The sequence below is a fragment of the Hypanus sabinus genome, chromosome 9, assembly GCF_030144855.1.
Source record: "Hypanus sabinus isolate sHypSab1 chromosome 9, sHypSab1.hap1, whole genome shotgun sequence".
NCBI classification, from domain to species: domain Eukaryota; kingdom Metazoa; phylum Chordata; class Chondrichthyes; order Myliobatiformes; family Dasyatidae; genus Hypanus; species Hypanus sabinus.
The window spans coordinates 67,990,296-68,006,920 of record NC_082714.1 but is presented as its reverse complement, the minus strand read 5'-3'; the positions used below and the strand labels follow the sequence as shown (position 1 = coordinate 68,006,920).

The window sequence follows — 16,625 nt, the reverse complement described above, 5'->3', positions numbered from 1 at the left end:
CGTTCCTTGCTTGAACGTAGCATGTCGTTGGCTGCGAGCGAAATCTAGAATGCTTCTGAGTTGGAGGTTTTTATGTGGTCCACCTCCTGGGTCTCCGGCCAATGGAGGCGAGCCTCGAGGTGTTCAATGGCTTCAGACACTTTTGGGGGTGGAGGCTCTTCATTATCATCTTCCCGATCAACTTGTAGCAGAGGCCTGTTTCGAACACAGTTGTACACTTGTTCTTCCACGTAGCCACCTTCTACTAAGAATAGAGTTTTTAGTTCAGCCGGGTATTGCAGTGGCACTGTCGGCTGAGCGAATTTCTCCTGACACTAACACTTGAGAAATCCCGTGATGGCGTTTAAACCGGTCTAGCCATCCATTGCTAGTTTTGAACTGTGAGGACTCTCCGTTGATCTGCTTGTCAAACTTCTCAGCTTGAGCTTTGAGAATAGGACCTGAAATTGGAAGGTCTTCTGAGTGAGCTTGAACAAACCACTCATACAGGGAGTCATCGAGGCTGACATCTTTGGTTGTCTTCAGGCATTTGGCTTTTAGTCCTGCTTCTTCTTCAACTTTGCAAAGCGACGTGTGTAACTGTTCTTCGTGACATTTCCAGCCCCAAAGTGTTGATTCCGGTATCCCGAGGTCTTGTGCAACTTGAGTTTGACTTTTAGTCTTGATCACGTCAAGTGCATAAAGCTTAACTATCACAGAAAAAGATATTCTTTTTCTAACGGTTTGTTTCATTTTGAGCAAAAAAAGGTCCAATGACTCACACAAAATGCTGGTGGAACGCAGCAGGCCAGGAAGCATATGGTGTAGATCCTTCGTCAGGACTAATGGAGAAAAGAGATAGTAAGAGATTTGAAAGTGGGAGGGAGAGGGAGAGATCCAAAATGATAGGAGAAGACAGGAGTGGAAGGGATGAAGCCAAGAGCTAAGAAGTTGATTGGCAAAAGGGATACAAGGCTGGAGAGGGGGGGAGTATGGATTGACATGGATGGACATGGAATCCAATGACTCATCGCGTTATATCCAAATTTGCATAAAAATCGGGGTTTCACTGTACTTTGTTGTCAACTGTGGTTGACTTTGACAATCTAAGTTTTGGTGGCCATGGTTTGAGGAGGATCTGTAGTGTATTATGTTAAGTGAGGTACATCAATTCCATTGGCATGGCACTGCTACAATGTATAAGGCAATGGATAGGGTATCATTCAAATGTGCTATTTTATCACAGATGGTGCTTACCATTTTTTAGCTTGAAGCCACAACACCTAGCCAAGAATGGAGTATTGCAACATATGTGCTCTATACACAGCCAAGAGACCTGCTTGCTACAGGTTACTTAGCAACATTACTCCTGCAGTCATTACTTATGAGGCTATCTAATAACTTCTTGTTTAATAACACTCTGCATTAAATTCAATAGCTGATGTCTGGCTAATAAACACTCACCTCCTGAAATAGCCGAGACATCTCACAGACTAGACAGCAATTGGGACTCTGCATTTCACATTTGTGTCGGTCAGAAAGGAAGAAATCACGTAGTAATGGAGTGTGGGTAAGTGCCTGGACAATGCAATTCATGAAGCAGGTGTTCCCTAGGTTTATGAGGCCTCGGAGTCCTGAAACAGAGAATATAGGAGTCAGCTGGATCTGATAACATTCCTGATCTCCACACAAAAAAAACACTTAAATTAGTTAACATAATATACAAGGGTTAAAATAAATACAAATTATATAAATGAAATTCATGTTTCTTTTGTACATTCTATAGATGACAAATGTGCACGGCCATGTAACACCAAAGAAATCTATTACCTATGAAAATGCATTTTCTAATTTTAATCATAACACAAAATATTACAGAAAGTAGCACAATTTTTCACTTCTGCAGAAAAGTTTTAAAACATCAATATTTTGGGAAATATCTGCTACCAACTCAAAACAGTTTTGTTTCATCAAGGCTATTCCTTCAGTTCCAGAACATTTATGCATAATAGAAAGTAAAACCAGCACAAATTGGATTCCAAAGGGCCATGGCTCATCGGTACACTTCAGACAGGATGATCTCCAATCATTTACTCAGTCTTCCATTTTCTTCCACTTCCATACTTCTCTTGCTCAATGAGTTCAGAGAAACAGTTATACATGGATCACGCTCTAACTTAGTCTCAAATGGGAAGACCTTCTCTGGCAAGTGCTGTAACGCAATCCCAGAATCAAGAGTGACACAGACCATTTGGCTTAATTTGTCCATCAAGGTACCCATTGTGCTAATCCCATTTACCCACATTTGGCCCATATTCATCTAGACATTTCCTGTCCATGAACCTATCCAAATGTCTTTTAAACATTGCATTTGTACCTAGCTCTGCCACTTCCTCTGGTAATTCATTCTATATCCATTCTCCGTAGGTAAATCTTAAATCTTTTCCCTTACAAATTAATTTTATGCCTCAAGTTTTAGACTCCCTACCCAAGGAAAAAGACAATGACAGTCCACCTTATCTACACCCTTTGTGATTTTATCAACCTCTATATGGTTACCCCTTAGCCTCCTTCACTCTAAAGAGAACAGTCTCAGTCTATCCAATCTCTCCTTATAGCTCAAGGCTTCCAGTACTAGTAACATCCTTATTAATCTTTCTTGCACACTCTCTAGTTTAGTTACACCCTTCCTATAGTAAATCACCAAGTGCAATCTCACTAACAATTTTTCCAACAATACATTAGTACTTTGGTTGCCAGATATTTACTTTACTAGCCCATCTACTGGAGTTGCCACTTGTTTTGTATTGTAAGCTCTTCTCATTCAGCAATTCAGTATAGGAAGGATGTGGAAGCATTGAAAAGGATACAGAGATTTACTAGGATGCTGCCTGGTTTAGAGAGCATGGATTATGATCAGAGATTAAGGGAGCTAGGGCTTTACTCTTTGGAGAGGATGATGATGAGAGGAGACATGATAGAGGTGTACAAGATATTAAGAGGAATAGACAGAGTGGACAGCCAGCGCCTCTTCCCCAGGGCACCACTGCTCAGTACAAGAGGACATAGCTTTAAGGTAAGGGGAGGGAAGTTCAAGGGGGATATTAGAGGAAGGTTTTTTACTCAGAGAGTGGTTGGTGCGAGGAATGCACTGCCTGAGTCAGTGGTGGAGTCAGATACACTAGTGAAGTTTAAGAGACTACTAGACTGGTAGATGGAGGAATTTAAGGTGGGGGGGGGGGTTATATGGGAGGCAGGGTTTGAGGGTCAGCACAACATTGTGGGCCAAAGGGCCTGTAATGTGCTGTACTATTCTATGTTCTAATACACATCATGGTTCTGTCATTCACTATGTCCTGCCCTAGCTTAACGTTCCAAAATGCATCACTTCATATTTATGGCTGTTAAATTTAATCTTCCCTTCTTTTGCCTGCTTTCACAGTTCCATTAGACAACATTCTTCATTGTCCATACAAATGTTGGTATCATCTGCAAACTTACTAATTAAACTAATCTGGCAGAGAGATGGGAACAGGAGTGATAGGGCTGAGGCAAAAGCAGTTGGTATACAAGTCAATGCGTTGTGTAGTGAAACTATGAAGGACAGCCAGATGATAGAGCAAAATTGCAGCCAGAGGGATGAGTTGAAGTATAATATGGGAGCAAAATTGAAAAGGGTGATGTAATCAGGACTGAAGGTGTTATATTGGAATGCACACAGCATACAGAATAAGGTAGATGATCTTGTAGTGCAGTTAAAAGATTGGCTGGTATGACACTGCCACCATGAAAAAAGATCCAAGAATACACATTATTCCAAAAGTACAGTCAGGTAGTGAGAGGGGAATGGAGTGGCTGTGTTGATAAAAGAAATAATCAAATCCTTAGAAAGAGGTGCCAGGATCAAAAGATGTAGAATCTTTGTGGGTAGAGTTTATGGAAAAAACTACAAGGATAAAAAAGATCCTGATGGGAGTTCTACACAGGCCTCTGAAGAGTAGCCAGGATGTGGGATATAAATTACACCGGAAGATAGAAAAGGCAATGTTATGATAGTCAATATGCACACAGATTGGGAAAATCAGGTTGGTGCCGGATCCCAAGAGAGGAAATTTGTAGAATGCCAACAATATGGGTTTTCAGATCACCTTGTGATTGAATCCACTAGGGGATCAGCTATTCTGGCTTTGGTGCTGTGTAATGAACCAGATTTCAGTAGGGAGCCGAAGGTAAGGGAACCCTGAGGAGTCAGTAATCATAATATGATAGAATTTACTCTGCAGTTTGAGAGGAAGAAGATAAATTCAAATGTATCACTATTACAGTGGAGTAAAAGGAATTGCAGAGGCATGAGAGATGAGTTGGTCAAAAATGACTGGAAGATGACACTATCAGGGATGACAGCAGAACAGCAATGGCTGGAGTTTTTGGGAGACAATTTGGAAGCACAGGAAAGCAACATCCCAATGATGAAGTATTCTAAAGGGAGCATGAGGTAACCATGGCTGACAAGAGGAGTCAAAGACAGCAAAAAAGCAGAAGAGAGAGCATAATAGAACAAAAATTTGTGGGACGTTAGAGGATTGGGAAGCTTTTTAAAAAAGTAACAGAAAGGCAATAAAAAATAAAGAGAAAAAAATGAAATATGAAAGAAAGCTATCCAATAGTTTAAAAGAGGATACCAAAAGCTCCCCCCAGATATATAAAGAATAAAAGAGAGGTGAGAGTGGATTATTGGACCACTGCAAAATTATGCTGGACAGGTAGAAATGGGGAAGAAAGAAATGGTAGATAAACTTAAGCATTTTGTGTCAGTCTTCACTGGAAAACATTAACTGTATGCCAGAAATTGAAGAGTGTCAGAGGGCAAAGTGGGTTGAGTTGCTATTACTAAGGACAAGGTACTTGAGAAGCTGAAAGGTTTGAAAATAGATTGGTTACCTGGACCAGATGCCAGATGGACTACATTCCTGGATTCTGAAAGAGGTAACTGAAGAGATTGTGGAATGGTTTCAAATGACTGGGGCCATCTCCCCCAGCAACAGGTTTGGATACTATGGGGGGGAGGGGGGGAACAGGGAAAGATGAGTCACAGTCGTGTCTCTGGCACTGAGTCTGGCTCTGTGACGGGGGGGGGGGGGATAGGGGTGGGGAGAAGAAGAGGGAAGAAGTAACAGAGTGGTGATAGGGGAACAGGAAATAGGTGTTGTGGATGAGAACGAGATTCCTGGATGGTATGTTGCCTGCTAGGTGCCAGGGTCCAGGACATCTAAATAGAGTCTTCAGCAGGAGGGTAAGCATTGTCTATGTAGGTACCAATGAATTGAGCAGGCAGAATGAAGAGTTTCTGCAGTGAGTTCAGTGCCAAGTTCAAGGACAGTACCTCCAAAGATGATCTCAGGATTTCTACTATTAATATGTGCTATTAACATGTGGGTAAAAGAGTTGGTATAGAAGAGAGGGTGTCAGATTTTTTGGATTATTGGGCTCTCTTCCAGGGAAGGTGCAACCAGTAAAGAAAAGATGGTTTACACCTGAGAGGGTCTAATATTCTATTGGGAAGGTTTGCTTGTGTTGCACGGTAAGACGGTGGGGCGGGGTATGGGGGGGGGGGGGGTGGTGACAAGATGAACCAGAGTGGCAGAACAGATAGTGGGGAGCTTGTGGAGACAGATGTTGGTAAGATCACAGACAAAGTCAGGAATCAAAAGGTTGATGCAAATAATGTTTTAAGCTGTGTATATTTCAATACAAGTAGTATCATAAATAAGGCAGATGAACTCAAGGCATGGAATAACACCCGAAATTATAATATTGTAGCCATTAGTGGACTTAGTTGCAGGAGCAGGATTGACAGCTCAATATTCTGGGGTCCCATTGTTTTAGATGAGACAGAGTAGGGTGGGGGGAGATTAGAGAGTGTGTGGTGGAGATGCTAATCAGTGAAAATATCTCTGCAGTGCTCAGTCAGGACAGACTGGAGAACTTGTCTAATGAGGCTTTATAGATGGAACGGAGGAATAGGAAAGGTATGATCACATTAATGGGGCTATATTCATGATGACTCAACAGTCTGCAGGAATTATAGGAATACATTTGTACAGAGATCACAGGCTGTTGCAAGAAACAAAGTTATTGTAGAAAGTGATATTAACTTTCCATATTTGACTGGGACCCCCATACTGTAAAATGAGTAGATGCGTTCAAGAAAGTTTCCCTAATCAGTATGTAGAAGTCCCAACGAGACAGTGTGAGATACTTGATCAGCTATTAGGGAATGAGAAGGGTGGTTGAAAGAAGTTTGTGTAGGGAAGCATTTGCATCTAGTGATCATAATGCCATTAGTTTTAAAGTAAATATGAAAAAAGATAGATCTGGTCTATAGCTTGAGATTTTAAATTGGAGAAAGGCCAATTTTAATGGTTATCAAAAAGGACCTGGCAAACGAGGAATGGGACAGGCTGTTTTCTTACAAAGGTGTACGTGATAAGTGACATTAAAAAAGTGACATTTTGAGAGTACAAAACTTGTATGTGCCTTTCAAAATAAAAGGCAAAGACAACAGGTGTAAGGAACCTTGGTTTTCAAGAGATATTGAGGCCCTGGTTAAGAAAAAAAAAAGGAGGTGCATAGCAGGTATAGGCAGGTAGGAACAAATGAGGTACTTATGGAATACAAGAAATGCAAGAGAACTCTTAAAGAAATCAGGAGGGGTCATAGCAGGTATGGGCAGGTAGGAACAAATGAAGTACTTATGGAATATATGAAATGCAAGAAAATACTTAAAAGAATTAGGAGAGCTAAAAGGCACTATGAGGTTGCCTTAGCAGACAAGGTGAAGAAGCACCCCAAGAGATTCTACAAATATATAGGGACAAAACTAGTCCTCTGGAAGATCAGAATGGTAATCTATGCATGTGGTCAAAGGAGATGGGGGTGGTTTTAAATGGATTTCTTGTATCTGTATTTACTCAGAAGATGGACAGAGTCTATAGAAATGAGGCAACGCAGCAATGAGGTCAAGAACCACACACAGATTGCAGAGAAAGAGGTGACGTTTGCTGTCTTGTGGCAAATCAGGGTAGATAAACCCCAGGGCCCAACAAGATGTTCCCTTGAATCCTGTGTGAGACAAGTGCAGAAATTGCAGGGGACCAAGCAGAGATATTCAAATCATCCTTAGCTGCAGGTGAGGTACCCGAGGATTGTTCCGTTGTTTAAATGAGCTCCAAAAATAAACTAGGAAGTTATAGTGAGCCTGACATCAATAGTGGGAAAGCTATTGGAAGATATTCTAAGGGACCAGATACCAGTATTTGTAGATATGGACTGATTAGGGATAGGTAGGTCATATTTAATTATGTCTAATCTAATAGACTTTTTCAAGGAAATGACAAATAGGATTTAATGCAGACAAATGCAAGGTGTTGCTCTTTGGTGGGACCAGCTAGGGTAGGTCTTACACTGTGAAGAGTAGGGCACTGAGTAGAACAGAAGGATCTGGGAATACAGATCCATAATGGATTGAAAGTGGTGTCACAATGAAATAGGGCTGTTAAAAATGCTTTTGGCACATTGGCCTTCAAATATCAAAGTACTAAGTACAGGAGATGGGATGATATTTTGAAATTATACAAGACGTATTGGGTGAAGTTTCAGTCAACTACCTACAAGAAAGATGTAAATAAGGTTGAAAGAGTACAGAGAAAATTTGCTCTTTACTCAGAGGGTTGCAAGAAGCAACACCTCATATTCCACCTGGCTAGCCTCCAATCTGATGACATGAATATCGATTTCTCTAACTTCCCATAAATTGTCTCTTCTCCACCTTCTTTCTCTTTCCACTTCCCATCCTGACTCCACTCTCACCTCTGCTTTTCTCCTCATCTGCCTATTAACTCCCTCTGGTGCCCCTTCTCTTTCCCTTTCTCCATGGTCCACACTCCTCTATCAGATTTCTTCTTCAGCCTTTTACCGTTTCCACCGATCACTTCCCAGCTTCTAATGCACTGCCCACACTCTGCTCACATGGCTTCACCCATCTTGTACTCCTTGCCCTCCACCTACTTAACTTGTCTTCTTCCCCCTTGCTTTCCAGTTCTGGTGAAGGACCTTAGTCCAAAATATCGATTCTTTATTTCTTTCCACAGATGCTGGCTGACCTGCTGAGTTCCTCTAGTATTTTGTGTGTTACTTTCAAAGAATTCCTAGTCGTAAAACCAATGATGTGAAGGCTACAATGATCTTGAAATGATCAATAGAAATTTAATTTAAAGCAAAAAAAAAGTACAACCCTGTAAAACAACAAGACATCTTTCAAGTTAGAAATTATACTCCAGAGAAATCAGCATAATTTCACTTTGCTGCTTTTAATACTGCCCAAATACAGGTACAAGAATTTTTGGAGTAATTAGCACAAGCACATATGACTGGAACTCAAAATTAAGGTGCAATCTCAATGATGGAATTTGATGGCACAACCCTCCCCTAACAATAAAAAAGGTTGTGTTTCTAAAGTCAGTACATAGAGAGTGCAAATACAGGAGGGATTATACTGGATCTGGTATTGGAAAATGAGCCTGGCTAGAAGACTGACCTTTCAGTGGGAGGTCAAGTATGAACCTTGCAAGAGTGTGTTAAGTTAAAGAAGGGCAAATTATCACAAGATCACAAGACAAAGGAGCAGAAGTAGGCCATTTGGCCTATCGAGTCTGCTCCGCCACTCCACCATGAGCTAAACTATTCTCCCATCTAGTTCCAATTTCTGACTTTTTCCCCATATCCCTGGATATCCTGACTAATTAGATACCTATCAATCACTTCCTTAAACACCCTCAATGATCAGGCCTCCACAGCTGCATGTGGCAACAAATTCCATAAATCCACGACCCTCTGGCTAAAACATTTCTCCTCATCTCTGTTTTAAATGGGTACCCTCTAATTCTAAGACTGTGGCCTCTTGTCCTGGACTCACCCACCAAGGGAAACAGCCTTTCCACATCTACTCTGTCCAACCCTTTCAACATTCGAAATGTTTCTATGAGATCCCCTCATTCTTCTATACTCTAATGAATACAATCCAAGAGCCGACAAATGCTCCTCGTATGTTAGCTCCTGCATACCAGGAGTCATCCTCGTAAACCTTCTCTGAACTCTCCAACATCAGTACATCTCTTCTAGGATAGGGGGCCCAAAACAGCACACAGTATTCCAAATGAGGTCTCACCAGTGCCCCATAGAGCCTCATCAACACCTCCTTAATCTTATTAAGCAGCCTCTTATGTGGCACTTATCGAAGGCCTTTTGAAAATCCAAATACACAACATCCACAGCCTCTCCCTTGTCAATTTTATTTGTGATTACCTCAAAAAATTCCAATAGGTTGGTGAGGCAGGATCTTCCCTTCATGAAACCATGCTGGGTTGGGCTTATCTTGTCATGCACCTCGAGGTATTTCATAACCTTGTCCTTGAGGATCGACTCCAATAATTTTCCAACTACTAATGTCAGACTAATAGATCTGTAATTTGCTTTTTGCTGCCTCCCTCCTTTATTATGAGAATATTTGATTCAAGATTGTTTATGGTCATTTAGTACATGACTGTATAGGACAACAAAATGATTGTTACTCCAGATCCGATGCAGCTTAAAAATATCACAAGCATAAAGAACATAAAACAAACAAAAAATAAAATAAATATAAAAACAATCCTATAAAACAAAATGTATAAGTAACAGTTATATACTTAGACTAAGTACATAAAATGACGCTAGGTGATGCTGAGGGGAGTTAATAGGCGGAGGTATTGATCAGCCTCAGTTGGGTGAAGTAACTGCTTTTGAATCTAGGGGTCCTATTGTTGAGGCTGCGAAGCCTCCTCCCTGAAGGAAGTGGGACAAAAGTCTAAGTGCAGGGTGAGTGAGATCCTTCATGACATTGGTGGCCTTTTTCTCAGCATCTTTCTGTATATACATTCTTGATGTCCTTTGTAGGCTGTTACCAGTGATACACTAGTAGCTTTAACCACCCGTCATGGAGCTCCCCAGAAGGAACTAGAGCAAGTTAATGGGAAATCCATATATGACACAGAGTGTGCTTAAAGTTCAAATGCACAGTATAGTTCAGGAATGTCCCAACAAGAAAAGGACAGGTAAAGAAACCTTGGATGTCAAGAAAGGTGGTGAATTTAGTCAAAAAGATAAAGGAAACCATGTGCAAAGATTAGGAAGCTTAATTTGGGCATTGATTTTAAGAGTCAGGAAATTATGTTACAACTTTATAAAATTCTGGTTAAGCCACATCTAGAATATTGCATCCATTTCTGGTTGCCTCATTATGGAAGAGAAGTGAAGGCATTGGGGAAGATTTGGGAGGGTGTAAGAGGTTTATCAGAATGCTGTCTGGATTACAAGGCATGTGCTACAAAGCAAGGCTGAACAAACTTGGGTTGCTTTTTCTGGACGGACAGAGGCTGAGGGTAGATCTGACTGATATCTATAAAGCATAGAAATGGAATGAACAGCTGATATCTCCCCACCCCCACCCCTCAGATCGAAATGTCTAAAGCTAGAGCGCATGCATTTAAGGTGAGAAGAGTTAAGTTCAAAAGAGATGTGCAGAAACAATTTTTTTTAATATATAGAAATAGGTGGATGCCTGCAATGAGCTGTAGTCTGTGAGCCAGCAGAGTTGGTCAATACCATCTGAGGGGAATAATGCTCAGTGATTTTTGACAAAGTATACATCTCTAGAGTTAGAAAATATGTGATAGCATTGCACCAGTGGTAGCTTTATGTGTGCTATCATGCATTTTATAACACTACCCTAAAATTAGCATTTCTGAAAAGTGGCCAATATAAAGTACAACACATATATTCAACCTAGTGGTATTTTGTCATCAGTGATCCCTCAGCATTGAAATTTGTCACAATGATAGTTGAGTTCAAGCACTTTTCATCAAATGTTGTTATAAAATTCTCATTGAAAACTATGTCATTGGTGGCACTCGCAGTACAGTGCCCAATTTCAGTAGAGTGAATCACTTAATTTTTAGAAAAATATTTGTCTGTTGTTTATTTTGGAAATGTCAATAAAAACCCTAGAACACATATAATCACATGGATTTGTACAGAACTTATTCAGGAATTCACATCAGTAACCACTTAATATTCCACCTTAACATCAGTACAGCAGAAAATGTTACCCCACCCCCCAAAAGGTTAAAAAAAACCTCATTTGGAGAGATTTCTGGAGTTTTATCAATATCATGATGAATTTTCCATATTGTATCAAATCAATCTTAAGCTTTTGTCATAGGATATAGAATTACAGTACAACAATTCAAATCTGGGGTTCCACATGGCCATTACCTAGGCTCCATTTGGTTGTAAAATTAATATATTTAATCAAAGACTGCTTTCCATACTTTATTAATAATCATAATAATTTTCCAAGTCTTCCACATCTGAACTCTTCTGAACTTTCCACACTCCTGAGGAGGATGCCTGGTTCTCACAGTCTGACACTCTACACATGTCAGTACACCTGAGGCCATTTGCAACAGACAGGAATGAACTTTTTTTTGGACAGTTACAGGCCAGTAGATCTAGGACGGCATCAGGTGCTGGCTGGCCTTCCATCCAGTGCACCACCGGCTGTTCAGCTTCCTCTTCTCTCTCCATCTTCCATCCTCTGCTAACAGGGCTTGGCACTTGTGGGTCCTTCTCCAAACATCTTCTCCATATACCGGCCAGGTAGTTAGCTCGCTGTGCATGTTTTGTTAAGCAGTCCTTGCATGGTGGGAGTTGATGACTTTCGATTTCACCTTTTTTGCCACAGAAAAGGTGATAAGTAAGCTCATTGACCTTGGTGATCGATGCTTTTGGGGCATAGAGGAGACATGTAAATATCTTCAGTTTGTCCAGCAGTTCTGGGGAGAGGTCCCATTCCAGACCCAACTCTAAGAATGTGTCCTGAGTTTCCCTGTTGTTGGTCAGAAGTTTTAGGGCACTTGTCTTCCCTTTGCCTGCAAGAACACTTACAGTGTCACATCCTGTATATGTATGTAGCCCATTGAGAGCCTTACAAACCTCTATGCCGACAGTGGCAGCAACCTTCTTGATGTCCACAAGCTTTATATGGGTTCCAGTGCCACACTTCTGGAACAATGGGGCCTCAATCTTGTCACAAAATGCTAAAGACATGATCAAAACATCTGTGTCTTCTGAGCAGATCACTAGATTGGCATCCCTCTTTTGTAGCATGGGCAGCATGGAGAAGTAGGTGGCCATCTGCTTCTTCTTGTTGACACTGAAGAGCTGACACCTCCTTTGTCACAGTTGCATACAGAATCTTCTCCTGTAGCTTTACTCTGTACTCCACCTTCCTCCATTCATGGACTATGAAGCTAATGAGACTATTTTTGTTACTTTGGTCAGGAAGCTCCTCCACTGCCTCACCATCTTGCCTGTGATACCTTGAAACTCATCACCCGTCTCTTCACCCCACAGAGATCTTTCACTATTCTTGATAAGAGTTCTCCTTGTATGTGTCAAAAGAAACATTTTCACACAACTAACAAATTGGCTGCTAGGTGCTGGTACAAATCTATATTTCAGATACTCCATACAATGCTGTCTGGTCTGTTTCCACCATTTTCCTTATGGATTAATAACCACAGTGAAACATCTATTGCTTAAGTCCAACCTGTGATCAATAAAGGGGAAAGTTATGATTTCTTAATAAATCAGATAAAACCTGACTCTTTGTCTGAAGGTACTTAAAAGTGGGGTAATGATATCTCAGTTGAGCTAGAAAACAGCAGTCAAGACCATTTAGAGGGTCCATAAGACCATAAGATACAGGAGCAGAAGTAGGCCATTTGGCCTATCAATAATGGCTGATCCAATTCTTCTAGTTATCCCAAATCCCCTGCCTTCTCCCCATACCCTTTGATGCCCTGGCTAATCAAGAACCTATCCATCTCTGCCTTAAGTGCACCCAATGACTTGGCCTCTACAGCCGCTCATGGCAACAAATTCTACAGATTTACCACTCTCTGAATAAAGTAATTACTCCGCATCTCTGTTCTGAATGGATGTCCTTCAATTCTGAAGTCATGCACTCTTGTCGTAGACTCCCCTACCATAGGAAATAACTTTACTATATCTAATCTGTTCAGGCCTTCTAACATTCAGAATGCTTCTATGAGATTCCCCTCTACTGTCCTGAACCCCAGGGAATACGGCCCATGAGCCGCCAGACATTCTTTATACGGTAGCCCTTTCATTTCTGGAATAATTCTCCTGAATCTTCTCTGGACCCTCAGCAATGTCAGTATAGACTTTCTAAAATAAGGAGCCTAAAACTGCACACAATACTACAAGAGTGGTTTCACAAGCACCTTATAGAGCCTCAACATCGCATCCCTGATCTTATATTCCATATATCTAGAAATAAATGCCAACATTGCATTTGCCTTCTTCACCACTGACTCAACCTGGAGGTTAACCTTTAGGGTATCCTGCACAAGGACTCCCAAGTCCCTTTGCATCTCTGCGTTTAAATAATAGTCTGCCCATTTATTTCTTCCACCGAAGTGCATGACATTGCATCCATGCATTTCCAACATTGTAATTCATTTGCCACTTCTTTGCCCATTCTCCTAAACTATCTAATTCTCTCTGCAGACTCTTGCTTCCTCAACTCTACTTGTTCTTCAACCTATCTTTGTATCATCGGCAAATTTAGTCACAAATGCATTAATACCATAGTCTAAATCATTGACATATATCGTAAAAAAGCAGCCATCCCAATACAGACTTAGAACCATAGAACATTACAGCACAGTACAGGCCCTTCAGCCCTCCATGTTGTGCTGACCCATATAATCCTTTAAAAAAGTACTAAACCCACACTACCTCATAACGCTCCATTTTTCTTTCATCCATGTGCCTGTCCAAGAGGCTCTTAAATACTCCTAATGTTTTAGTCTCCACTCTGGGGAACTCCACTGGTAACAGGCAGCCAGCCAGAATAGGATCCCTTTATTCCCACTCTCTGCTTTCTGCTGATCAACCAATGCTCCACCCATGCTAGTAACTTCCCTGTAATTCCATGAGCTCGTATCTTGCTGAACAGCCTCATGTGCGGCACATTCTCAAAGGCTTTCTGAAAATCCAAGTACGTCACATCCACTCCATCTCCTTTGTCTACCCTGCTTGTAATTTGTTCAAAAAAAAATTGCATTATGTTAGTCAGGCAGGACTTTCCTTTCAGGAAACCATGCTGGCTTTGGCCTTTGTGCCTCCAGGTACTCCATAATCTCATCCCTAACAATCGCTTCCAACAACTTTCCAACCACTGATATCAGCCTAAGAGGTCTATAGTTTCCTTTCTGCTGCCTCCCACCCTTTTTAAATAGCGGAGTCACATTTGCATATGATATAGTTGGGATCACAGAGACATGGCTCCAGGGTGACCAAGGATGGGAGCTCCACATCCAGGGATATTCAATATTCAGGAGGGATAGACAGGAAAGAAAAGGAGGTGGGGTAGCATTGCTGGTTAGAGAGGAGATTAACGCAATAGAAAGGAAGGACATTAGCCTGGAGGATGTGGAATCGATATGGGTAGATCTGCATAACACTAAGGGGCAGAAAACGCTGGTGGGAGTTGTGTACAGGCCACCTAGCAGTAGCAGTGAGGTTGGGGAAGGCATTAAACAGGAAATTAGAAATGTGTGCAATAAAGGAACAGTAGTTATAATGGGTGACTTCAATCTACATATAGATTGGGTGAACCAAATTGGCAAGGGTGCTGAGGAAGACGATTTCTTGGAATGTATGCGGGATGGTTTTCTGAACCAACATGTTGAGGAACCAACTAGAGAGCAGGCCATTCTAGATTGGGTACTGAGCAATGAGGAAGGGTTAGTTAGCAATCATGTTGTGCGAGGCCCCTTGGGTAAGAGTGACCATAATATGGTGGAATTCTTCATTAAGATGGAGAGTGACATAGTTCATTCAGAAACAAAGGTTCTGAACTGAAAGAAGGGTAACTTAAGGTATGAGACGTGAATTAGCTAAGATAGACTGGCAAATGATACTTAAAGGGTTGACGGTGGAAATGCAATGGCAAGCATTTAATGACCACATGGATGAACTACAACAAGTGTTCATCCCAGTTTGGCAAAAGAATAAACCAAGGAAGGTAGTGCACCCGTGGCTGACAAGGGAAATTAGAGATAGTATCAAGTCCAAAGAAGAAACATAAATTAGCAAAAAAAAAACACGGCACACCTGAGGACTGGGAGAAATTCAGGTACCAGCAGAGGAGGACAAAGGGCTTAATTAGGAAAGGGAAAAAAAGATTATGAGAGAAAGCTGGCAGGGAACATAAAAACTGACTGTAAAAGCTTTTATAGATACGTGAAAAGAAAAAGATTGGTCAAGACAAATGTAGGTCCTTTACAGTCAGAAACAGGTGAATTGATCATAGGGAACAAAGACATGGCAGACCAATTGAATAACTACTTTGGTTTTGTTTTCACTGAGGACATAAATAATCTTCCAGAAATAGTAAGGGACCAAGGGTCTCGTGAGATGGAGGAACTGAGGGAAATACATGTTAGTAGGGAAGTGGTGTTAGGTAAATTGAAGGGATTAAAGGCAGATAAATCCCCAGGCCAGATGGTCCGCATCCCAGAGTGCTTAAGGAAGTAGCACAAGAAATAGTGGATGCATTAGTGATAATTTTTCAAAACTCCTTAGATTCTAGATTAATTCCTGAGGATTGGAGGGTGGCTAATGTAACCCCACTTTTTAAAAAAGGAGGGAGAGAGAAACTGGGGAATTATAGACCGGTTAGTCTGACATCGGTGGTGGGGAAAATGCTAGAGTCGGTTATCAAAGATGTGATAACAGCACATCTGGAAAGAGGTGAAATCATCGGACAAAGTCAGCATGGATTTGTGAAAGGAAAATCATGTCTGACGAATCTTATAGAATTTTTTGAAGATGTAACTAGTAGAGTGGATAGGGGAGAGCCAGTGGATGTGGTATATTTAGATTTTCAAAAGGCTTTTGACAAGGTTCCACGCAGGAGATTAGTGTGCAAACTTAAAGCACACAGTATTGGGGGTATGGTATTGATGTGGACAGAGAATTGGTTGGCAGACAGGAAGCAAAGAGTGGGAGTAAACGGGACCTTTTCAGAATGGCAGGCAGTGACTAGTGGGGTACCGCAAAGCTCAGTGCTGGGACCCCAGTTGTTTCCAATATATATTAATGATTTAGACGAGGGAATTAAATGCAGCATCTCCAAGTTTGCGGATGACATGAAGCTGGGCGGCGGTGTTAGCTGTGAGGAGGATGCTAAGAGGATGCAGGGTGACTTGGATAGGTTAGGTGAGTGGGCAAATTCATGGCAGATGCAATTTAATGTGGATAAATGTGAGGTTATCCACTTTGATTGCAAGAACAGGAAAACAGATTATTATCTGAACAGTGGCCGATCAGGAAAAGGGGAGATGCAATGAGACCTGGGTGTCATTGTACACCAGTCATTGAAAGTGGGCATGCAGGTACAGCAGGCGGTGAAAAAGGCAAATGGTATGTTGGCATTCATAGCAAAAGAATTTGAGTAC

The 16,625-nt window shown here is 41.3% G+C and overlaps 1 protein-coding gene across 4 annotated transcripts in view; it reads right to left on the bottom strand.

Moving 5' to 3' along the window:
- Positions 1-16,625, bottom strand: part of usp22 (ubiquitin specific peptidase 22) — a 203,755-nt gene that overhangs the window by 32,341 nt on the left and 154,789 nt on the right. For all 4 annotated transcript variants that reach the window (XM_059979850.1, XM_059979853.1, XM_059979852.1 and 1 more), the window contains one exon: positions 1,444-1,613. In XM_059979850.1, the coding sequence (XP_059835833.1) occupies positions 1,444-1,613 (170 nt within the window). The remainder of the gene's footprint in view (positions 1-1,443; positions 1,614-16,625) is intronic.